General features: G+C 39.7%; 2 protein-coding genes across 2 annotated transcripts in view; one reads left to right on the top strand and one right to left on the bottom strand.

Moving 5' to 3' along the window:
- Nucleotides 1–9,013, bottom strand: part of DIS3 (DIS3 homolog, exosome endoribonuclease and 3'-5' exoribonuclease) — a gene marked incomplete at its 5' end in the record, with an annotated part of 28,670 nt that extends 19,657 nt beyond the window's left edge. Inside the window, 4 exons of the mRNA XM_079721578.1 lie at nt 4,805–4,878; nt 5,269–5,462; nt 8,038–8,195; nt 8,786–9,013. Coding sequence (XP_079577704.1) covers nt 4,805–4,878; nt 5,269–5,462; nt 8,038–8,195; nt 8,786–9,013 — 654 coding nt within the window. The remainder of the gene's footprint in view (nt 1–4,804; nt 4,879–5,268; nt 5,463–8,037; nt 8,196–8,785) is intronic.
- Nucleotides 9,014–10,731: 1,718 nt separating this feature from the next.
- Nucleotides 10,732–25,921, top strand: part of PIBF1 (progesterone immunomodulatory binding factor 1) — a gene marked incomplete at both ends in the record, with an annotated part of 195,897 nt that continues 180,707 nt past the window's right edge. The window contains 4 exons of the mRNA XM_079721965.1: nt 10,732–10,983; nt 18,224–18,324; nt 20,943–21,141; nt 23,812–23,931. Coding sequence (XP_079578091.1) covers nt 10,732–10,983; nt 18,224–18,324; nt 20,943–21,141; nt 23,812–23,931 — 672 coding nt within the window. The remainder of the gene's footprint in view (nt 10,984–18,223; nt 18,325–20,942; nt 21,142–23,811; nt 23,932–25,921) is intronic.

The raw sequence follows: 25,921 nt of genomic DNA, 5'->3' as shown, positions 1-25,921 counted from the left end.
ATATGATAAAAACTCTCCAGAAAGTAGGCACAGAAGGAGCTTACCTCAACATAATAAAGGCCATATATGACAACCCCACAGCCAACATCGTTCTCAATGGTGAAAAACTGAAACCATTTCTACTAAGATCAGGAACAAGACAAGGTCACCCACTCTCACCACTATTATTTAACATAGTTTTGGAAGTTTTAGCCACAGCAATCAGAGAAGAAAAAGAAATAAAAGGAATCCAAATCGGAAAAGAAGAAGTAAAGTTGTCACTGTTTGCAGATGACATGATACTACACATCGAGAATCCTAAAGATGCTACCAGAAAACTACTAGAGCTAATCAATGAATTTGGTAAAGTTGCAGGATACAAAATTAATGCACAGAAATCTCTTGCAATTCCTATACACTAATGATGAAAAATCTGAAAGAGAAATTAAGGAAACACTCCCTTTTACCATTGCAACAAAAATAATAAAATACCTAGGAATAAACCTACCTAAGGAGACAAAGACCTGTATGCAGAAAACTATAAGACACTGATGAAAGAAATTAAAGATGATACAAATAGATGGAGAGATATAGCATGTTCTTGGATTGGAAGAATCAACATTGTGAAAATGACTCTACTACCCAAAGCAATCTACAGATTCAATGCAATCCCTATCAAACTACCAATGGCATTTTTCACAGAACTAGAACAAAAAACTTCACAATTGGTATAGAAACACAAAAGACCACGAAAAGCCAAAGCAATCTTGAGAAAGAAAAACGGAGCTGGAGGAATCAGGCTCCCTGACTTCAGACTATACTACAAAGCTACAGTAATCAAGACAGCATGGTACTGGCACAAAACCAGAAATACAGATCAATGGAACTGGATAGAAAGCCCAGAGATAAACCCATGCACATGTGGTCACCTTATTTTTTATTTTTTATTTTTTTGCGGTAGGCGGGCCTCTCACTGTTGTGGCCTCTCCCGTTGCGGAGCACAGGCTCCAGATGCACAGGCTCAGCGGCCATGGCTCACAGGCCTATCCACTCCATGGCATGTGGGATCTTCCCGGACCGGGGCATGAACCTGTGTCCCCTGCATCGGCAGGCGGACTCTCAACCACTGCGCCACCAGGGAAGCCCGTGGTCACCTTATTTTTGATTAAGGGGGCCAGAATATACTATGGAGAAAAGACAGCCTCTTCAATAAGTGATGTTGGAAAAACTGGACAGCTACATGTAAAAGAATGAAATTAGAACACTCCCTAACACAATACACAAAAATAACCTCAAAATGGATTAAAGACCTAAATGTAAGGCCAGACACTATCAAACTCTTAGAAGAAAACACAAGCAGAACACTCTATGACATAAATCACAGCAAGATCCTTTTTGACCCACCTCCTAGAGAAATGGAAATAAAAAAAAACAAATGGGACCTAATGAAACTTAAAAGCTTTTGCACAGCAAAGGAAACCATAAACAAGACGAAAAGACAACCCTCAGAATGAGAGAAAATATTTGCAAATGAAGCAACTGACAAAGGATTAATCTCCAAAATTTACAAGCAGCTCATGCAGCTCAATATCAAAAAAAAATCAACCCAATCGAAAAATGGGCAGAAGACCTAAAAAGACATTTCTCCAAAGATATACAGATTGCCAATGAACACATGAAAGAATGCTCAACACCAGTAATTATTACAGAAATGCAAATCAAAACTACAGTGAGGTATCACCTCACACCTGTCAGAATGGCCATCAACAAAAAATCTACAAACAATAAATGCTGGAGAGGGTGTGGAGAAAAGGGAACCCTCTTGCACTGTTGGTGGGAATGTAAATTGATACAGGCACTATGGAGAACAGTATGGAGGTTCCTCAAAAAACTCAACATAGAACTACCATACGACCCAGCAATCTCACTACTGGGCATATACCCTGAGAAAACCATAATTCAAAAAGAGTCATGGGCTTCCCTGGTGGCGCAGTGGTTGAGAGTCCGCCTGCCAATGCAGGGGACACGGGTTCGTGCCCTGGTCCGGAAGATCCCACATGCCGCGGAGCGGCTGGGCCCGTGAGCCATGGCTGCTGAGCCTGCGTGTCCGAAGTCTGGGCTCCGCAGTGGGCGAGGCCACAACAGTGAGAGGCCCGCGTACCGCAAAAAAAAAAAAAAAAAAAAAATAGAGTCATGTATCACAAGGTTCATTGCAGCTCTATTTACAATAGCCAGGACATGGAAGCAACCTAAGTGTCCATCGACAGATGAATGGATAAAGAAGATGTGGCACATATATACAATGGAATATTACTCAGCCATAAAAGGAAATGAAATTGAGTTATTTGTAGTGAGGTAGATGGACCCAGAGTCTGTCATACAGAGTGAAGTAAGTCAGAAAGAAAAACAAATACCGTATGCTAACACATATATATGGAATCTAAAAAAGAAAAAATGGTTATCAAGAACCTAGGGGCAGGACAGGAATAAAGACGCAGATGTAGAGAATGGACTTGAGGACACAGGGAGTGGGAAGGGTAAACTGGAATGAAGTGAGAGAGTGGCATGGACATATATACACTACCAAATGTAAAATAGATAGTTAGTGGGAAGTAGCCTCAGAGCACAGAGACATCAGCTCAGTGCTCTTTGACCACCTAGAGGGGTGGGCTAGGGAGGGTGGGAGGGAGACGCAAGAAGGAGGAGATATGGGGATATATGTATATGTATGGCTGATTCACTTTGTTATAAAGCAGAAACTAACACACCATTGTAAAGCAATTATACTTCAATAAAGATGTTTAAAAAAAAATACCAGGGGGCTTCCCTGGTGGCGCAGTGGTTGAGAATCTGCCTGCTAATGCAGGGGACACGGGTTCGAGCCCTGGTCTGGGAAGATCCCATATGCCGCGGAGCAACTAGGCCCGTGAGCCACAACGGCCGAGCCTGCGCATCTGGAGCCTGTGCTCCACGATAAGAGAGGCCGCGATAGTGAGAGGCCCGCGCACCGTGATGAAGAGTGGCCCCGGCCTGCCACAACTAGAGAAAGCCCTCGCACAGAAATGAAGACCCAACACAGCAAAAATAAATAAAATAAATTAATAAACTCCTACCCCTAACAACTTCAAAAAAAAAAAAAAAAGATATTAACTTTAAAAAAAGAAAACAAAAAACCAGGTGATTGCAGAAAACTGCACCTAGCTGAACCAAGCTGAATCCACACACGTGCACACACACACTCTCAAACATCTATCAGTTACTTCAGATCACTGTGTTTTACAAGCCACAGCACTTCACCTGGTGTAACAACTTTCTGTTCAAATTTAGATAACCCTCTTTTCACCGCTTCATGAAGTTTCTGAGTGTGTCCCTAACCACATTTTCCCTAAGCTCTGTGGGTTTCATTATATAATTTTGCACGGCACAGTGACTTCGAGGAACACACATGTGTTACAAGAGAACCGACTGTAATTTCACCATATCCTACAGTTACCCTACCAGAGTGCATAATCAAATACTGTGAATCACCAATGTTGGATTACTCCATGTTTCTTCTTCTAGACCAGTGCTATCCAAAACAACTTTGTGATAAAGGGAGTGTTCTTTTTGTGATCTCCAGTATGGCAGTCACTAGGCACAAGTGGCTCCTGGTTGCTTGAAAACTGACTAGTACAAATGAGAAACTGAAGTTTTAACCTGAAGTAAATTTAAACAGCCGCATGCAACTAGTGGCTACTTATTAGACAGGATAATCCTAAATCTGTATTCTAAAAATCAAGCCCAGCTTTTATTTTCTCACTTCCATTTAGTTTTGTGAAGTAGCTGGTTGAAGACAAGTAGGGATGGAGAAAATGCTGTAAAGACTGGATGTACGTATAATGCTCTATTACATCAAACCTATTTTTATATCAGTAGTATCTTCCATTTACATTTACCATAGCTGTTTGCCAGGCACTGAGATAAGAATTTTATTAATACAACTGTTATCACCGCATTCAACCCTAATAACAACACTATGAAGTCATTATTGCTAAACACACTTTACGTACAAGGAAATATCGGCTCACAAAGTTTAATGGTTCCCTCTCAAGTCCACTACTGCAGTGATCCCTTTTCTCATCCCTCTGCCTCTAATCTTGCCCTTGATACAATGCATCATCTTACAAATGGAAATTGGAGTAGTCTCCCAAATAAGTAATAATTCTGGTCCTTCTCCTCTCTTCCTCCTAGACACACTCTCATCCACCTTTAATGTCTTTTTAGCCTGACAATATAAGGTAGGGAGCCCAGAATCTTATCTGCTAACTTCTTTTCGTAGCAACCTTTTAGGGAGACCTTTATAAGACAGTTTAAAAATTACTAACAGAATAAATTGTTAAGTCCACACTATCTGGCCCCTTGCCTTCCTGTTCTACCTCTTATGACTCCCTCCCTCCTCCTATGGAATTGATGCTACAGCTGTATGCTCTCTCTGCAGTGCCCACCACTTCTTTGTTTGTCAAATACCTACTCATCACAAGCCAGCCATGAATTCCTTCATTTATTAATCAAACAGATAGTGCCACCTTGTGCCAGGCCCTACTCGGGTTGCTGAGGATGTATCAGTAAACAGCGCTATTTGAGAAAGTTAAGTCTTTAGGGATGGCATTTTGATAAGAAGTCTATTAGAGCCACTCTTGTTGTTTATAACCCAACTCCTATTCCAATTCCGCTTACCCACCAATATTCCAATTTTTAAATTTGGTAACTATAAGCCTAACATCCGGAAGTGGCTACATTAATAATTTCACTTTTCAAAAACAAAATAAAACAAACTCAAACATACCCCTTCTTCAGACAAACAAGCAAGACGATCTATGAGTTCGGGGTTAGCAGTTAGGCTTTTTACATATTCTTCACCTGAAAAATAAGTTTTTTGTTCTTGATAAATTCAAATGTGTTTTTTTTCCCCCCTTAGATATGTTTTTTCCCCTTTCTTTTGTTTGTGACAGTACATATGTCAAACTTTTTTTGAGGGGGGACACCCTCTGTTGAGGTGGTCACGCCCAAAAGGCTTCATTGCTAAGCCAATTCCAAGTCTTGATAGGGAAATTAATAGCCACTGGTGGCACAACTCACTTAGCTTAGAAATGCTGAGAAATCAAAAAAAAATACAAAAATATCACATTAAGTTATACAGGACTATGAAAATACCAAATGGTCAAATGAACATCTGATTATGGGCCTGATGATAGTTTTTATATGCATTTGCAAACATGAACTAACAGTCCGGTCTCCATGGAGACTCACAAGTGAAAGCTGGTATCCCTTCTTCTATGGCTTTCTCTTTGTTTTTCCTGTCATTGGTTATGAAGATAACTCGCAGCTGATTCTCTGCCGACACTTTCTTCAAATGTTCATTGTACCACTTTGCTGCTACTCGGATGGCTCTATCATTCCTGTCATTAGAAGTTTCTCCCTGTAATTGCTCTACATAAGTTTCTCTAAATGTAATGGAAAAGGAAAAAAAGAAACAAATGGAAAACAACAGAATCAAGCACATGTAAAAAGTCTTAGGACATAAATGCTTAATAATTACTAAACTTAAAAGTCAGTGGTACATCTTTTTCTCTTGAATGTATTCACATTTATACCTCAGGACGGAAACAAATAAGATCCCTCTAGTCACGTTTTTAAGACAACAACTTGCTTGGAAAAGAAGAAAATCACATTAATGGAGCAATAAAAAGACTAAAATAAATTTTTTTCACCAAAAGAAAAATTCAAGATCAGAATTTCTACTTGAGGTTGGGACATTAAAAAAGTAATAGTTTGTTGGAAAAAAACTATACTGAAACTTTGCAGGTCTGATAATGAGATTTCATTCAAACTGTAGATTAACAGGAATTCCTAAAAGCTACTGATTGTATGATTAGATGATTTGTGATATGATTAATGTATAGTTATTAAATACATAATGCACATAAATTATCCATGGTAAACCCTGAACAAATGACAAACGCCATCTAGAGATTGAAAGACCAGATACAGATATGATTGCATATTCCTTCTAAGTCTATAGACTCTGAGCTACCAAATGTCAGCATACTTATTTCTTTAAATCTGTTCTTCGAAGCCAAGTTTAAGTACAATAACAAAATTCAGCACAATAACTTCTACCTACTTCTTAAAAATTATAGGCTCAATTTTAGAATTCTGAACTTATTTATATGGTTTTCAGAATTATTTTATTATTCACCATTAAATACACCTGATAATGCTTTTAAGCTTATCAAAGACACTCATAAATTTTTGAATTGGTTTTAGCATGATTGAGCAACAATCTTACATGAGATTTGCTCGAGTGTCTTAATTCTTCCTGTCAATCCCAGTATTGCTAAGCTCTATTCACTGCACTTAAGCTAACAAAATTGCTAACCTTGGATCAAAAATCTGATGATCATGCTCCACAGAAACTAGGTCTTTGAGTGCTGAAAAACAGTGAACTTTCTGTTTCTGGATTTCGAGGAGGAGACAGAAATAACAAGTCTACAGGTGCTTTACTGATGTTCTTTATAACAACAGTATTTAAGTGCGGGATATAAGAATAAAGAGAAATTTGAGAAATTAAATATTTTAAATTTGCATATTCCAATGGGATTTCATTATTACATCTACTGTCTAATCTAGCAGTTCTCAACCAGGGAGTGATTTTCCCTCCCAGGGGACATTTCACAATGTCTGGAGACATTCTACGTTGTTACAGCTCGGTGGATTGGTGGGGAAGGGGAGGTCTGTTACTGGTATCTAGTGCATATAAGCCAGGGATGCGGCTAAACATCCTACAATTCCTAAGACAGCCTTCCCATAACAAAGAATTATCGAGTCCAATATGTCAATAGTGCCAACATTGAGAAACTCTGATCGAATAAAAGTAAACTAGGGATGTCCCTGGTGGCGCAGTGGTTAAGAATCCGCTTGCCAAGGCAGGAGACACGGGTTCGAGCCCTGGTCCAGGAAGATCCCACATGCTGCAGAGCAACTAAGCCTGTGCACCACAACTACTGAGCCTGTGCTCTGGAGCCCGCGAGTCAAAACTACTGAAGCCCTTGTGCCTAGAGCCTGTGCTCCTCAACAAGAGAAGCCACCGCAATAAGAAGAGTAGCCCCCGCTCGCTGCAAATAGAGAATGCCCGTGTGCAGCAATGAAGACCCAATGCAGCCAAAAATAAATAAATAAAATAAATTTATAAGGAAAAAAAAGCTAGGACTCATCATAAATTATTTATGTAACATAAGTAACAGGCAATATCATATTTTCTAAGATCACACATTAAGTTCAAACAAAGGTCTTGAATCTGAAACATAAAGAATTCTATTTCTTGGGCTTCCCTGGTGGCGCAGTGGTTGAGAGTCCGCCTGCCGATGCAGGGGACACGAGTTCGTGCCCCGGTCCAGGAAGATCCCACATGCCGCGGAGCGGCTGGGCCCGTGAGCCATGGCCGCTGAGCCTGTGCGTCCAGAGCCTGTGCTCCTCAACGGGAGAGGCCACAACAGTGAGAGGCCCGCGTGCCGCAAAAAAAAAAAAAAAAAAAGAATTCTATTTCTTAACCTTATTGTCGTCAATATGATCAGTTATAAGGTATTAGTTTAACTTTTAAGAGCCCATTAAGAATATATCTGCTTTATATTTTTAAAGCTTTCCTTCACAAAGTCCTATATTTTATTAACCTATGTTGGTTATTCGTATAATATGGTATACCAGGAACCTAGGCAAATCTCGTCTTCCAAAATCCTATTGCTCGACTCATGCTAAAACCAATTCAAAGTGAAAACATTTTGGAAATTAAAGTACCTACCATAGCTGAGGAGCCAGGAGACTTTGGTTCTGGGTTTGACCCAATCAATGCCTATGTGACCTTAGCAAGGTCTGTAAACTCTGTAAGAACCAAATATTACTCCCAGAAGTATGAAACCTATGGCGTATCTTCTGACGATGTCACAGATTACCGCCAGGAATTCTCCCCCCAGTTTAGCTAATTCTATAGTTTCCTGATAATTGACATAATTTCCCCCCTACCTATGGTGCTCGTTAGTAAATGTATAGAAATGCTTCTCCTGGTTATTAGTCACATCTCGGATTCGTTTATATACCGGAGCACTCCGATTTCTCACTTCTTGGAGAACTGTTTGTAGCACAATGACATTCCTGATGGCAGGGTCCTCAAGGACATCAATCTTTTAAATAAATAAACAAATTAATTAATTAATGAAAAGTTAATTTTTCCTGTGTTCATTCATAAATTGCTTCTGTTGAACGTGAAACTCTGCCGGTTAAAAAAAGACACTAACTGTACATTAAATAAGGAGCTATTTTGCAATAGAAAACCCTTCAGGTCCATTAAAGAAGTACACATGTAAATAGGCTAATTACAAAACTTTGTAGAATTAACTTCATTAATAAAGTAATACGTTGGCCCACATAGCTTTCGTTCGTAGGCACTTACAAGCTGCCTGGGGGTCGCAGGCTGGAGGCCACAGAAGCCCAGGTCCCCGACCTCCAGACATTAAAATCTAAGGCAGAAGAGACACCAGGAGTTAGAAAATTGACGTATTTAAAATTCCTATAACTCCAAGAACTCAAAAAAAAAATAGTACATGGAAAAGAACCTCGGCCTGGGGGGCAGGAGGCATAGGTCCTGACGGGGTTTGCATCTCCCTAAGTACGTGATGTTGCCCAAGACGCTCCTCCGTGGGCATCAGTCTCCCTATCTCCCTTTCTCCTGGTGGCGCCGCTGTGCCCGCGGTTCGCCCGCCTACCGGCGCACCTGGTGGAGCAGCACGTTGGTGTCAGGCAGCAAGTAGTGCGGCTGCGGGCAGAGGCTGCTGACCCGATCCAGGGGCTGCGGCTCGAGGACCGGCCCCTCGTGCGCACCGCCGCACGCCGCGCATCCAGACGCACCGCAGCCTATGTCGTCCCGCAGGTAGTGCTCGCGCACGATCTTCATCACGCCGCCCGCCCGCGTCTTTTTTAAGAAAGTCCTGGACTTGAGCATCTTGCCTCACGGCTTGGAATCCCGACCTCGACAGTGCTCTTCCGGCGGAAAATGTCAAGCTTGGAGCCCTGTGGCACAACTACACTTTACCCAGAGGTTTGCTCCTTCCCCCTCCAGGATATTAGTAAACCCCTCTCGCGGGGAAACCTCGAGACAGCCGTTGGTTGGCTCTCTGAGGGCTGCGAGGATTGGGCGAAAGCGGGCAGATGGGGGGAGCCCGGAGCCATTTCCGCCCGTGAATTGTGCGGGGCCGCCTCCGGACTCCATCTCCCAGCATGCATTGCTTCCCGCGCCTGGGTGGACCCGCGAGGGCTGAGTTCCGGTAGCGTGGGCATCTGCCTGCTGCAGCTTCCTCCGTGTGCGTAAATGGTTGTTTTGGTTACGGGTGCTAACGGTCCCCGACCTGTGATTTCTCGTTAAGAGGCTGCAACCCGAGTTGCTGTCTGGAGACACCTTCAGCTCCTCTTAAGTGGCGGCGGTGGCGTCTTCTCCTCCCTTCAACGTGGAGTAATTGAAGCTTTCCAGGTAGCTCACGGCTCGCCCCTTCCTTTTTTGCCTGGGACAAGGAATCTTCTGATGCTGCCAAATTCGGGTTTTATTCTTCACGCCACACGTGTGGGCAGTGCCAGTCCCGGACCCTTTGTATCCCAGGTGATGTTGCCTGTCTTTGATTTCGCCTTTCCTTATCCCTTTCCCTTTAAAAACGAGGGGAGCCGATCCAGTCAGAGTTCTTAGGTTTCCCTTCCACACACCTTTTTTCTAATCGTTCAATTTAGAAAAACTGGTATCTACAATACCGTAAGTAATTTATTATATCGTGTAGTATTAAAACGAGGGAGTTGTTGAAATTTTTGTGAAAGGGTTCGAGGAATTTGTCTTTCACCCTCTTGGTTTCATTTTGCTATCTGCAAGTCTATAAAGTTTTATCTCACTATTTACCTTTTTAAAAAACTTAACTGATGCCTCATTGCCTGTAGAATACATTTCGAACATGCTGAAACATTCAAGGTCCTCCACAGTCTTGATTATGTATAAGGGACAACCCTTCTGTGTGTTTGTGTTTGGAGTCACTACTCAGATTCACATGGGCTTGGCCCAGGCTGACTACTACTATGTCCCTCTGTTGTTTTACACTTTCATCACTTCTATACCAACCTTAATACCTGAATGATTTTCCCTTTTTATTACTCCTTTCCAAATCCTTCAAGATTCTAAGTCCTACCTCTGTATAACCTTCCCCTGACCAACTCAGAAGAAGGTTCTCTATCTTCAACATGTGCTGCTTTTATTAGTAGTATTCCTGGGTACTAGCGATTTAGGGCTTTATTGTTTATCTCATACATTTCTTTGTTTACTCCAAGTAAGAGTCCTGCCCCCAGGAACTGGGTTTTTTATTCATCCAAAGTATGGGTTCAAAAAAAAAAAAATTGTAAAGCACCTATATGCCAATAAAAATTAATTTAAAAAAAAGTATGGGTTTGGAATAAGATTTAATGAGTTTGATTTAATATGTTTGATTTGAGCAGTAACTTAACCAATCTCCCCTAGATTTGGGGTCCTCCGGTTTACCTAATATTTACTTAGGGAACCCTTAGTATCTCTTTGATATACTTTATGCTTTCCACAGAGAATGTTTGAGTATGTTTAAATCAATATTTTTTAACCTACAGAAAATTGAAATAGAATTGGAGAAGAAAAGTGACCCATAATAATTAAAAATGTCTCGAAAAGTTGCCAAGCCATCAAAAACACTGAACATCTCTAGCTCTCTGGAATCTGAAGATATTAGTTTAGAAACAACAGTTCCTACAGATGATATTTCCTCATCAGAAGAGAGAGACGGTAAAATCAAAATCACCAAGCAGCTAATTGAACGGAAAGAACTGCTTCATAATGTTCAGTTACTGAAAATAGAGCTATCACAGAAAAATATGATGATCGACAATTTGAAGATTGATTATCTTACAAAGGTACGATCATGTGTAAATTTGCTATCTATGTGCTTTATTGTCTTGAAACTGCAGATATATAAGAATTAAGTTTATGTATATGTAATCTGAACTTGAAATTATAAATTTAAAATATCAAGAAAATAATTATATTTTCTTGCATAGTTTAAAAAAGCTGTCTTTAAAAAGAGAATGAGGGCTTCCCTGGTGGCGCAGTGGTTAAGAATCTGCCTGCCAATGCAGGGGACGCGGGTTCAAGCCCTGGTCCAGGAAGATCCCACATGCCGCGGAGCAGCTAAGCCCGTGCGCCACAACTACTGAGCCTGTGCTCTAGAGCCTGCGAGCCACAACTACTGAAGCCCATGTGCCACAACTACTGAAGCCCGTGTGCCTAGAGCCCGCATACCACAACAAAGAGTAGCCTCCGCTCACCGCAACTAGAGAAAAACTGCGCACAACAACGAAGCCCCAGTGCAAAAATAAATAAATAAATTTATAAAATAAATAAATAAAATAAAAGGAGAAGGGAAGTGAATAATAGTTCTGTGTACCAAATAAAAAGTCTTGAAAGAAGGGGTGACTTAAAGGTGGGCAGGGATGAATTGCTTCTGTAGGCTCAGTTTTTAAAATGTATTATGTGTGAGGTATATTTTCTCCAGTGTTTTTTTTCTGGCCAAGTTTTTTCTGCTTCATTGAGAATTAGCCCTGATGTGACTAGTTGGATAGGGAGAATCAAGATCATTATTACATTACTGAATCTGTTTAGTCCTCTACCGTGGAACTTTGGTTTCTTTATATCTTGCTCTTTGATAGTTACTGTGTCATAGTACCAAGTGTAACAAATTCACTTACCATGGTCTTTAACAAGTGGTATCTGCCAAGTAACAAGGGATGCCCTGGTCCTTGTTTTTCTGCCTTGTGTGTTTATTTACACTTACGGAGTGTTTTGTGTAAGGCCTGGTAAAGTTGTCGCTAGTTATAAAAAATTTACAGTGGTTTCAGAAAGACAGGATAAACATTGCACCTCTCACTACTTCTGTCTTCTGAGAAAGTCTTTTCTTTCCAGTAGTAAACCCTCCATCTTTGCTCTTGATCCCACCTCTTCCTATCTCCTCCCCTCCCCATTTTGTTTCAGTTATATCTACCTTCTCTCTTGTTAAGTCAGTCTTGGTTAGTTCTTGCCTATGTAAAAGTATCATGCTGCTAGAAAAATTTCTTGACCACGCCTCTCTAGGAAAATGAAATGTCCTAAATCCCAAGGTCTTGATGATGTAAAGAAATCATTTAGGTACATTTAAAAATATATATTAATAGCTAACATTTAGTGAGCGCTTATTCTGTGCCAGACCCTGTTCTGTGAGCTTTTTCATGTATTATCTCATTTAAGCCATACAGCTCTTTGAGGTGTAGGAGCTTTTAGGGGGATCTTCTCTGATCTATCATATTAAATGAATCAATAGAATAAGTTAGACTGATATTTAGTAAGCACAGAATAAGTATTAGTCATTGTTGCTGTTATTAACTAAAATAATATTCTCATTTTTTTCACTTTGCTATTTTCTGTGCCTTACATCTATGCTCATAGGACTACCTGCCTTGTTTGTTGGGTATTTGTCTCTCTTAATAAAGTGTAAGGATCCTGAGGACAGGGACTTCTTTGTAGTCCCTGTTTTATCTCCAGCACTTAGAACTGTCCCTGGCACCTAGTAATTGCTCAGATGTTTCTTAAATGAGTGACTTAACCTCATTTTGCTATTGAAAAAAACAGAACCATAACTGGTTAATAGCTTACCGAGGCCATTCAGATGGAAGTGATGGAGTCAGGTGGGATTAACACCAAGAAGTCTATGCCTATGCTCCATCCAAGTAAACCTCCTAAGACTTCCTTTTAGGTTCTCTATGCAGTCACCTACCTAGATAGGTCACTTGGTATTTTATCAGTGTATCCTGTGGTTTCCCATTCTTTCCCCTTAGTCATATTGTTTTTACTCTTCAAATGGACTGCCACAGTGCTGCTGCCTCATGTATCTCTATCCTTAAGATCTCCTTCAATGGAAGTCATTGAAGAAGCCTGAGGTAATCTCCCACTTGTTAAGCTACCCACTCAGTCAACAAATATTCTATTAAGTGCCAACTGTATACCACATTGAAAATTACATTTTGTTTGGCCACTTTTTAAATTATTTGTTTCCAGCTTGCATTGTGCTTGGTTATAAGTGGCTTCTCCTTTTTAAAGGGTAACGTTTACATTATGGGCATGGTGGTTTATTCATGAGAGGCTTTCCGGTATAACAGATCAGAGCTGCAGTTCCAGACACACACAATTTGAGTTTGAATCCCAGCCCTTATATAGTTACCTTGAGCAAATTCCTTAAGTTTTTTATTCCCTGATTTCCTGTAAAATAAGAATAAGCATAGTTTTTACTTCATGGAGTTGTTGGAGGATTGAATTAATCAAGGCACATAAGCTCTTAGATGTCTGGTGTATAATAAATAATAGTAATAGTTATATTTATTCAGCACTGTATATTATTATTATTGTATCCCATGGTGCTTAGTATAGTTTTTTATTTTTGTGGTTTTCTGGTTGGACTGAAAATGTAAAAGATTAAGTTAGTCATATTCCTGAGTTTATGACACACAGTCATCATTGATCCTTGCAAGATCACTTCTTATTTTGTACATTTATTCTTTTTATTCCCATAATTCATTTCTCTTCCTCCCTTTCTCTATGTTTATTTTTTCCTTTTAACATTTATTCTTTAAAAAAAATTTACTGAGGTACAGTCAATTTACAGTATTATATAAGTTTCAAGTGTACAACATAGTAATTCACAATTTTTAAAGGTTATACTCCATTTATGGTTATTATAAACGTTTATCTTGAACACGAGTATTTTTCTTACTTTTTTTCCTTTACATAAATCTGAATTGCATGTTTTGTTTTAGATTTTATTTCTTTTATAGTTTTTCCTTTCAACTCAGTGTGGTTTTTAAGATCCTTCATGTTACCACGTGCAAGTCTAGTCCTTTGCTTCCAGCAGCTACACAGTTCAGGTGTGTGTCTACCCATCCATCCACCCATTCCCGCAACGATAGGCACCCAGGGTGCCTCTAGCTCCTTGCCACCACATGCAGCATGGCCTTCTTTAGACATTCCTCTTCTGGACCTGGTGTGAACATTTCTTTGATATATATACTAAGGAGTGGAATTTCTGGCTCACAGGGTATATGTCTACTTAATTTAAGTATACTTCCAAATTGCTCTCCACAGTAGCTGCCTGCTCTACATTCCTGTGTTTTTTGTCTATGAGCACTAGGGTTGTCCTGCTTAGAGACCCCTTGGGGTAATATATTTGCTGTCAAATATGGGAGGAAGTATTAGATGGTAGAAGAATTAGTCTTCCTTAATTCGTCAAATCCAAGCCACCTGGATTGGAAGACGGACCACTATGTGTATTGCTAGGGTTAAACACTGCCAAGTTAAACCGTTATGTGCTGTAGTTTGTAAGATGCATTCCAGCTTCAGAGCTGAAAAATGTGGAAAAGTGTGAGTCTGGGATTGATGAAGGTACAGGATTTTTAGCCCCTCATTCCTTCTCCAAAGCTTACCAGTACATTGAACGTCAGGGATACGAAGATGAAAATGTCACATTCTAGCATTACAAAAATAAATTTCCCTCCCTAGACTATAGCTCCATGATAATGGTTGGAGTGGGAAGCTGGGAAGTGTAAGTCTTTAACTGGACAGATTGTTGTCTCTAATAAAAACCAGAGTTACCTGAGAAAGAGGGGAAAACTTGATGTTGGGAGACAAGTAACAGTTTTTTCCACTCATCAAGGTCTTTTTTCGTTCGGAAATATGTGAATCTATATAATATAACTTCTCTCCACGCCAGTATGGCAAGGGTACAATGCTTATGTTTATTACAGCTTATTACTGGTGGTACAGTTTATTATTAAGAATGTCTCGACCCATGTTGATTTGACAGAGCGGGTTGGTCCCAGGAAACTTAAAAAGCATGGATTCCCCCTCCCCACTCAGCTGCTTGCCGACTGAGAGCACTGGGAAGGACTGAGAGCACTGGGAAGGACTGAGAGCACTGGGAAGGACTGAGAGCACTGGGTAGGACTGAGAGCACTGGGAAGGACTGAGAGCACTGGGAAGGCGAGCCGCTCAGGCCAAACTTCCTAATCTTAGAGGACTGTTAGCTTTGCACTTTTATCCCCACTTATTGCTGCCTAGATCGCTTTCCTTATTCCACCTCCTTATTCCTTTCCTCCTCATTCTTCTTGCTTGTCAATTTTTAAATGCCAAAATCTCTCTTTGTTTATCTCTCATTGGAGATCTGTGGGTTCTTTATTGCTTGGAAATGGAGGAGTGAATCTCCCTAGCTTGACTGTCTCTGAGTTGAGGGACTTCATCTAAAAGTCAGTTAGAATTGTAAAAGTTCGGGCTTCCCGGTGGCGCAGTGGTTGAAAGTCCGCCTGCCGATGCAGGGGACACGGGTTCGTGCCCCGGTCTGGGAAGATCCCACATGCCGCGGAGCGGCTGGGCCCGTGAGCCATGTCCGCTGAGCCTGCGCGTCCAGAGCCTGTGCTCCGCAACGGGAGAGGCCACAGCAGTGAGAGGCCCACGTACTGAAAAAAAAAAAAAAAATTGTAAAAAAGTTTTAACCCTGGAAGAAGCGGATGTTTCTCCTGTGGTAACAGTTTTCCTGATTTGCAAAATAGTAATTATGAGGAGTGTGGTTATCTTTTGTTGATTTAAGACATTTATTGAGACATGTTGCCAGGAATATAGCAGTAAATATGACAGTCCCTTTTTTATGGAGATCCCATTCAGGTGAGAGACATGATCAAACAACAATTAAACAAGATATCTTCAAGTTGTGTGACGTGGCATTGCTCAGCAGTGGGAATTTTCTGCTTTGGATAGGGAGTCAGCAAACTTTCTCTGTAAAGACCTGGGCCAGACAGTAAATATTTTATGCTTTGCAGGCCACGTATGGTCTATCACATATTCTTCCTTCTTTTTTTTTTTTTTTCTTTTAGCAACTTTATTCATGTAAAACCTATTCTTAGCTCGTGGGCTAATCAGGAACAGGACATGGGCTGGATTTGGCCCATCACCATGGTATATTAACCCTTGCTTTAGATTATGTAACAGAGAAGCCATTTGCAGATTTTAGGCAGCTGGAGTGACATGTCCTGGTTTTTATTTTCAAAATGTCAGCGAAGTAATAGACTAAGAGCAGATAAGGTAGAAGAGGAAGACAGTATTAGGCTATTGCCTTACGTAAGACTCTTAACTTTTGGGCTTCATCTCCTGGAGCCATTTATTGAGAAATAGAAGGCTGGGAGAAAACTGATATAGGAGATAAAGTTTAAGTTCTGTTTTGAATATGTTAAACTTTAAATGCCCGCCCATTAGACTAGTAAATGGAATTGTCGCTCTGACTTTAGAGGACAGTCCATGACCAGGGAGTGGGTGGGTGTATGTGGGGGTGGGGTGGGGGGGAGCACACACACGTAATATACATCAGCGTGTAGGTGCCACTTAAAGCTATGGGATTTGATGGCATTACCTGGGGAGAGTAGAGGGCCCCAAACCAAGGCAAGGAGTAGTCAACCATTAGAAATGGGTTAAAGGAAGAAAATCCAGCAAAGGAACCTGAGAACCTTGAGAGGGTCCAGTGAGTTAAGGAGGAAAACCAGGAGGAGTGTCACATAAGGTGAAAAAGGATGGAGTGGTCAGCTCTGCCAAATCATGCTGTCAAGTAAGATAAATACGCAGAAATAGCCATTGGACTGGGCATTATGGATGGGATTCATCACTGTAACGCGAATCGTTACTGGAGTAGTGTGGGACAAAAACCATATGGAAGTTTTGCTCTGATGGTGAGCAGAGAAAATGGTACTGTCGCAGAGGAGGTGGTGGGATCGAGGGAGTGTGGTTTGTGGGGGGTTTTAATGGGAGACAAAAACACGTTTGTTTAATGACAGGAATAGTTCAGTAGAGAAGGAGAATTTGATGATGCGAGAGGAATTCACTTGAATATATTAAGGACTGACTGTTAAATTAATCTGCACATTTAAAAAGGTGAACAAGAACTGCCTGGGTTGAAAGGGAAAGAGTAAAGAATTTTTTAAATAGTCTAAGAGTGAACTCAGGTGCATGGAGGCTTAAGAGGGAGCACAGCATGTTGGGGGAATGGCAAGCACTTACTTTTGCTGGAACAGAGTTTTCTTTTAAGCTAGGGACGGGAGACATGGTAGGTAAGGGCCAGATCAAGAAGGACTAGTATAGTATGCCGTGAAGCTTGGAATTTATTCTGAAGACAGTGAGGACTCTCTGAAGGATTTAAAACTGAGGAAATACAGTTTTGATAGCTTTTTTTTTTTTTTTTTTTGGCGGTACGCGGGCCTCTCACCGTTGTGGCCTCTCCCGTTGCGGAGCACAGGCTCCGGACGCGCAGGCTCAGCGGCCGTGGCTCACGGGCCCAGCCGCTCCGCGGCATGTGGGATCCTCCCAGACTGGGGCTCGAACCTGTGTCCTCTGCATCGGCAGGCGGACTCTGAACCACTGCGCCACCAGGGAAGCCCTTTTGATAGCATTTTTAAAAGATAAGATAAAGGAAGATAGTTTTGGAGATTGACAGAACTGAAGGCAGGGAAACCAGTTAGGAAACCATTATAATAATCCAGGTGAGAGATGACAGGGGTCTAACTGAAGACTTGTCAATGGGTATTAAAGAGAATGGTATAGTTTTGACAGCTTTTTACGGAATAAACTCGACAATAAAAACAATGATGTCAGATCAGAATAAGCAGTGGAGGAGGTATATCAAATATGCCTGACTCAGATTTTTTTGCTTTGGAGACCAGGGAGATGCAAGGAATATAAGATAGGTGAGGCTGATGACTAGGTTCATTTTGGACATTTATAGCAACACCCATGTAGTCCATTGAAGATGTATAGTAGGCAGAGGTTATAGATGGATCTGAGGTATATACGGAGGGTCTGGCCAGGAAATAATTACCTGGGCGAGGCACCAGCATAAAAATTCCAGTTATCAAAGGGTTTTTCACTTAGATTAATGGGAAAAAATGATCTTAATGACAGCCTGGCAAAAAAACATTCATAAGGCAGCAGATTCAAAGCATAGTTTAACAACCATTTGTATGAACAAACAGAAGGTTTTATTAAATGATAAATTTGCAAACTGACTGTATAATTTACCTTTTTCTCTTTTTTAAGATTGAAGAATTGGAAGAGAAGCTTAATGATGCACTTCACCAGAAGCAGCTGCTAACATTGAGATTAGACAACCAATTGACTTTTCAACAAAATGATGCCAGGTAAAATTTTAGAAAGCAGCAATACCTATCTAGCAGTTAGTAATGTCATTACCTATTCATGCATGTGATCATAAGCTAAAATAGAGAAATCTTAAATCAAAGACAGTAATAATTTTTACATCCAGACTGACAAAAAAATTACTTGATACATACACAAAATTCAAAAAGCCAGAATTCAACATTCATTCAACAAATATTGCCAGTGTAGGTGAACCATAAATGACAATGGAAGCTCTCTAAACTCACCACCACTTAACTGGCTGTCTGGATTAAATTCTTCATTTGCTCTGTAGAACATACTGATATATTCTTATGGCCCATTGAATTCTTCTGGGTTAATGTACCTTTTGTTTGCCTACATACTTTCTCCAGCTCAGTTGTATGTTTATCCAGAGTCTGTTGTGTTTACTCTCAAATATGCCTATGCCAATCATACTTACACTTATATAATCATACTTACACTTAATTAAAATTATATTTAAAATGAGTACAAAAACATATGTCATTTCTTTGCAAACTATAATTAATTCTTTGGAAAGATTCAATTAAAGTGAGTGACTAAAAATCATCAAATTAAGTGTAAGCAAGAGGTGTTTAGAGATTAGGGGCAAAAATCAAATCCATAAAAGTATCCTCAGATTTCCCAAGTGTCTTTTAAAAAGGTCTCCTGCCATTGTAAAGAAATCAAACTTGGAAATCATGAAAAATGATTTACAGAAAAACAAAGCATATCTCCATATTACAAAAATCTGGACCCTATGTAAAAAATGTTGCAAATGAATGTTTATGTCTATTTTAATTAGCTGTAACTGTGTAAAGTAGGTATCTTTTCCCTTTATAAGATCTTACTCTTTAACTGATATTTAAAAAAATTATCAGACCAATTATCAGCTACTGTCACATTAGATCAGTGGTTCTCAAATTTTATCATGCACCAGAACCACCTCCCGGGCTTGTGAAAAAAGATTGTTGGGTCCCACCCTCAGATTCTGATTTGAGTTGGGCCCTGAGAATTTGCATTTTTACCAAGTTCCCAGATGACGCTAATGCTGCTACTGGTTTGGGGATAACACTTTGAAAACCACTGCATTGGATAATAGGACTTGTAGTCTAATTCTTTAGGCATTGATCAAATTAAATGAAGTGGAGAGGGCGGTAGGAGACTATTGCAGTAATTCTCTTGATAGCTGATAATGGTAAAAAGTGGTTGGATTCTGAATATATTTTGAAGGTAGAGTTGATAGGATGTCCTAATGGATTAGATGTGGGGTTTAGGAGAGAAAGAGGAATCAAAGATTGTACCAACATTTTTGGCCTGAATAAATGAAGGGATGAAATTGCTGTCAACTAAAGATGGTTGTGGGTGGTGGTGTGATGAATTGGGAGATTGGGATTGACATACATACACTAATATGTATAAAATAGATAACTAATAAGAACCTGCTGTATAAAAAAATAAATAAATAAAATAAAATTCAAAACTAAAGATGGTGAAACCATAGCGGAATAGGTTTGTGAGAGAAGAGCAGGAGTTCAATTTGGAACATGTTAAGTTAGAGTTGTCATATTAGAAATCTATGTGGAGGTATATGAGAAGTCTGATCTAGAGATATAAATCTGGAGTCATTAGGATATAGATGGTATTTAAGTCACGAGACTGGATGAATTCCCCAAGGGAGTGAACACAGACAGAGGAGAGGACTGAGTACTCCAATACTAAGACAAACTAGATAATAAGACCGAGAAAGTGCCCCCAAGAAAATCGGAGAAAAATGAAGAGGAAAAAAATATGGTGTCTGGGAAGCCAGATGAAGAAAGTGTATAAGGAGGGAGAGATCAGATGTCTCAAGTGCTACTGATAGGGATGGAAAGAACTGAGAATTGATCATTAGCAACCTGAATGTTACCAGACCTGATTGGCCTGGGCTTAAGAGGAAAGGCATTGAAGAGAGCGCATACAGAAAACTTTTGAGAAACAAAAGGGGCAGTGAAAGGGGGTCAAAAATTGTGGGAGCTTGTTTGTTCATTTATTTTAAGACAGGACGAATAACAGCATGTTTGTATGTTGATGGGAGTGATACAGTAGGAGGGGGAAAATATCAGAGGGTACCTTCCTGCTCAAAATTTTTGGGTGGGCAACTAACAATGTGTACTACATGTATTCCTTGAGAAAGGTGATTGATTATGTGTGGATTACTGTTTTCATTACCTCATTGGTTGATTGAATACATTATGGTGGTTCAGTGTTGCCATCTTAAAGAGGTATACCTTGAAGTACCTGGATAAAGACAAATGAAAATTACTTTAATGAGTAGAGTCCAAAGCAGATATATAAGATTTATACCTTAAGGAGAAGACATGTATAATTTTATAATTTGAATTTTCAACGTTATTAAGAACATTAATTTTCTATGTAATAATCTATGTGGCTACACATTCAGTAATTAGTATAGCATTGTCATTTCGTGTTTAACTGGTTAAGTCAGCATTTAGCTAGAGCCAAAAATACTATTAAGCTTCTCATTTCTTAATTTTATGTTACTATAACAAAGGAACTTTGAGAAAATTAGATTTCAGTGATTTTTTTTAAGCTTGCTATACATTCTCTCCTAATGTAGAAAATATCAAGAACTAATGAAACAAGAAATGGAAACTATTTTATTGAGACAGAAACAACTAGAAGAGACAAACTTTCAGCTTAGAGAGAAAGCTGGAGATATTCGTCGAAACCTGCGTGACTTTGAGTTGACAGAAGACCAATACATGAAACTAAAAGATCTTCCGGAAGATCAGCTTTCTATTCCTGAATATGTGTCTGTAAGTGTCTTGTGTCATTAAAAAAAAAAAAAAAAAAAGCATATATTTCCAGACTAAAATTTGCCATTTCTATAGTAGCCATAACTTTTGAAGTACCTAACTGATAAATTATTTTATGGCTCTGATCTGAAGGTAGTGAGTGAATGGTGTTCAGATCACCATCTTGGCTGTTGACCTCCAAAGTCAAGCAGTAACTAGGGCTCTAAAGTTAATGGCTGGATAATCCATAGAAATGAATTATTTTATCATAAACTGTGGCAGTTTATAATGTTCTCAAATGAAAAATTATAGAGATAACAGATCAGTGTTTGCCAGGGGTTAGGGACATTAGAGAAGAGGGGAGTGGTGTGATTATAAAAGGACAGCATGAGGGTGATCGTTACGGATCTAGGTCAGGATCTCAACTGCAATGTTGGTTACACAAGTCTGTACATAGGATTGATCTATGGCAGTGTTCTCAAATCTTTCTGATATCAGCAACCATTTACACTCTAAAAATTATTGAAGACCCCAAAGAGATTTTGCTTATATAGACTATATCTGTTAATATTTACCATATTCGAAATTAAATCTGAGAAATTTTTACAACACAGGAATACACAAGTACACACTTCATTAGCCTTAAGGGCGATGATGCCATCACACATCATGTAGCCACCGGCAGGCACTTAACGGGCATAAGATTAAGAGTAAAACAGGCAAAAAATCTTAGTATTACTAGGAAAATAGTTTTGGTCACATGGATTTCCTGAAAGGGTCTCAGAGTGGCAGGGTGGGACCAGGGCTCCCAAGAGCACACATGGTACACAAACTGCAAGTTTGTGACATATAGAGGTCATTTCACCCTGAGAGGCTTGAATTTTTTTCATCTGTAAAAGGGTTAATAATAATAACAGTGCCTTTTATTCAATAGCTTGTCATAATCTATGATGAAAAAGAATCTGAAAAAGAATATGTATATATATTTATATGTATAACTGAATCACTTTGCTGTATAGTGGAAACTAACACAACATTGTAAAACCACTATGCTTCAATTAAAAAAGAATAATAATAACAGCAACTTTCTATTGAGGTAATTGTGAAGATTAACTGTGAATTTGTATGTAAAATGCTTAACACAGTGCTTAGAACATAGTAAACACATAATAAATACTATCAATTCTTTTTGCTGTAGTGGTTGCTACTCTTGGTTCTCATCTGGATAAGGCTTCCAGATTAATGATTTCCTACAAAACGGAGTACTGTCTTTTGTCCAGCTTTTTATTTAACATAGCTTGAACATAATTGTTCTGCCCAAAGTACTGTCCAAAACCAATTAAATATCTCAAGTGCTATAATTGAGGCTTTATCCATTGTAGATGGAAAGTATCCCATTAGTGGCAGGCATACATATTTTTGTTCTCTGATCTGTTAATGTTCCTTGTCTTATCTTTTGTTTTCAGACAGTACCGTCTTAACTAGTTAATTATACACAGGTTCATTGTGTCAAGTACTAGCCTTAGGACTTGCCTCTTACCAAATATGGTACTCCTGCAATACAGCAATACATTAAGGAGTTTCAGATTGTATGCCTATGCAATAAATATTCCCTAATTGCCCTCTCCTAATTTGCTGATAGCTTAGTTTTGTAGGAGCTTGTTAGTTGCAACACTTTACTAAGTTAGGGCAGGCAAATTCCCCTTAGAGAATTACGAGTGGAAAGAGAGGTCTGAACTGAATGGAACAGTGACATGAAGATACCTCCTGATTCATCCTGATTATCCCTTCCACAGCGGTGGTAGTAAGTAGACTTCACCAAGAGCCTACGGTGTAGGCTTTTCCTATATTTAGGCATGGGAGATAGAGCAGTGCACAAACCAGACAAAAACTCCTGTCCTCACAGAGCTTACATTCCAATGGAGCAACACGCACAACAAATTAAAAGTAAAATATGTAGAACGTTTGTCCTAAATGCTATGGAGAAAAGAGCAAGAACGAAGAGTGAGGATGCTATTTTAAATCAGCGTAGGGGAGGGACTTCCCTGGCGGTCGAGTGGTTAGGACTCCGTGCTCTCACTGCCAAGGGACCGGGTTCGATCCCTGGTCGGGGAAGTAAGATCCCACAGGTGGCGCGGCCCCCAAAAAAATCTGGTTAGGGAAGTCAGGGAAGGTTTTACTGATAGGGTGATGTCTGGTCAGAGACCCGAAGGGAGTGAAAGCATGAGCCGTACATTTATATATGAGAAGAGCTTTTCTGTCAGAGGAAAGAGCAAGAGCAAAACTCTGAAACACTTGATGTGTTGAGGAAATAACAAGCGGATAGTGTGGAGTGAGCAGTTGTGGGAGGTAAGGAGTAAGGAGAACATGGAGTACTGTTAGAAGAGAGGAAAGAGAGACCGTGTCACAGGCGGGGAATTACAGATAATCTGGGCCTTGAGGGGACTTAATTGAATATTAAGACTTAATGAAGTATTAGTGGTCAGGGACAATTAAAGACCATCTTGTATCAGTTTTGTACAAACAGAACTTTAGTGTACAGGCATATAATCTGGAACTCCTTAACACTTTCCTTTATCATCTTAATACTTTTCCTTGTATTACTGATAATTGAGAGTGCTATTAATTAGCAAATTTTAATTGTAATTTGGGTCTCGAGACTGCTTATTAATTTGATTTTTTTTTTTAAAGATTCGGTTCCATGAACTAGTGAATCCATTAAGAAAGGAAATCTCTGAACTACAAGTGAAAAAGAAAGACCTGGCAGAAGAATTAAGTGACAACAAGGGTCAACTGAAACAACTGACCGAGGTTTGTATAATTTTGATCCCTGGTGTGAAGAAGCTCCAAGAGGTCCTTAAGATTTGTGATAGGGAATATAAAAATCAGTGAAAGAAAAATGGAACTTGGGGATGCTGACTGCTGTGATTCTTCGTAAGTAGTGGGAAGGAGGTGAGACTGGAAATAGCCATCTTATTTTGGCAGAGTATGTGCATGATATTGACCGTAATCCCCGGCTGAGTGTTCCGTTGTTGTAACTCATTTCATTCTCAGTTCTTCATTACAGATCCGCCCTGTTGGTGATAAGAAAGGGAGCCCTTGTCCATTTATCAGTCATTTTGCCTCTTCATCAAATACAGTTAGTTCTCCTAATATGTGTTCAGAGCACATGCACTAATATTAGTATCCACCCCAGTGATGCCTGGTGCTGTGCTAGGTGCTGGCAGCAGTGAGTACAAGAGAGACAGTGCCTGCCCTTCCAGAGTTCAAATTCTAGTAGGTTGGAGTTATACCTTAGACGATATCTTGACACTCATTCTTTGTGTGACCTTGAACAAGTCATTCAATGTTTCCTGCTCTGTCAAATGAAGAAAATAATACTATTTGTCCATTTACTTCATTGAATTGCCCACATTTCTGTTTCAAAGTAAAAATGTGATTTTTAGCAAGGTTGCCTATAAATAACTATTTTGTGTCCTATTTCAAGGGCAACTTTTACCAAAGGTCTGTTATCCAGAAATAAGCAATTATGATTTAATTTATATTTTGATGCTCTGATTTGCTGCACTGTTAGTGCTGGATGGAATCTACTTCAGTCATTATAGAGCCAACATTATAGGCAAAGGAAGACTCAGCTTCCTTCTGCTCATAGGAGCATTGAAGTCATCAGGAGCGATGCCAGAGAGGCTGATGTGAACCCTACCACAGGGGTCTATTATAGTGTGTTTTTTCTGCTGCCAACCTGCCACATTGTGCAGGTAAACTGTTTTGCACATTTAGAAAAATAGCTCTTAACTTTTAAAAAATTTGCATCTAAAGTCAAAATAATAAAGGACAAAGAAGACCTCAGTTTGGCTACTAACTAATCTTGCAGCCTCGGGCAAATCATTTAATCTCCATTGTCTCTGTAGAATGCCCAGGATGGTGATGGTGGTGGCAGCAGGGGTGGCGGTGTGGCACAGGGTTCATTAGAGACAAGGCAGATAAGTTTTCAGGCTTAGTTCTGCAGCACCTTATGGTATGTCAGCATCCCTCAGGGACTTCTTATTTTTTAGAGGGAGGACTGGAGGAGCTTTCTATCCTTGTTTCTATCAAACCACCTCTATTTTAATCACTTTGACATTTGGGGATTCTAAGAGTACTTTCTCCTGAACAAAGGATTCTTTGGACCAAAAAAAAAAAAGCCTTGGATCTCTAAATTTATCATTAGTATGTGACATGTTTTTACTGTGTGGTAAAACAAGTCTCTCTACTCTCAAGGGTCAGTAATGGCATTGTATCCCAGATTTTTGTTTGTTTCAACCTTACTAACACCTTTAGTATTTTATTGACATGAAAGCATAGAAAATTAACACTGGTTTCACTCATAGAGTTCCTTAGTGTTTTTAGTGCATGAATACCTCTTGAACGCAGAAGGAGTTTTGTTTGTGAACTTGTGTTAGGGTTCTCCAGAGAAACAAAGCCAACAGGATATGTAAATATATATGGAGAGATGTATACTTTAGGGAATTGGCTCTTGTGATTGTGGAAGCTTGGCGAATCCAAAATCTAATGGGGTAGGCTGGCAGGCTTGGAGATTCAAGGGAGGGTTGCGGTTTGAATCCAAAGGCAGTCTGCTGACAGAATTCCTTCTTGCTCAGGGGAGGTCAGTGTTAGTTCTAGTGAGGCCTCAGCTGATTGGATGAGGCCCACCACATTATGGAAGGTAAACTGCTTTACTCAGAGTCTACTGATTTAAACGTTAATCTCATCTAAAAAATGCCTTCACAGAAACATGTAAAATAATGTTTGACTGAATATT

Source organism: Hyperoodon ampullatus (genome assembly GCF_949752795.1).
Source record: "Hyperoodon ampullatus genome assembly, chromosome: 16".
Classification (NCBI taxonomy): domain Eukaryota; kingdom Metazoa; phylum Chordata; class Mammalia; order Artiodactyla; family Ziphiidae; genus Hyperoodon; species Hyperoodon ampullatus.
The sequence above is the reverse complement of the archived record's forward strand: the minus strand, read 5'-3'. Positions and strand labels throughout refer to the sequence as shown.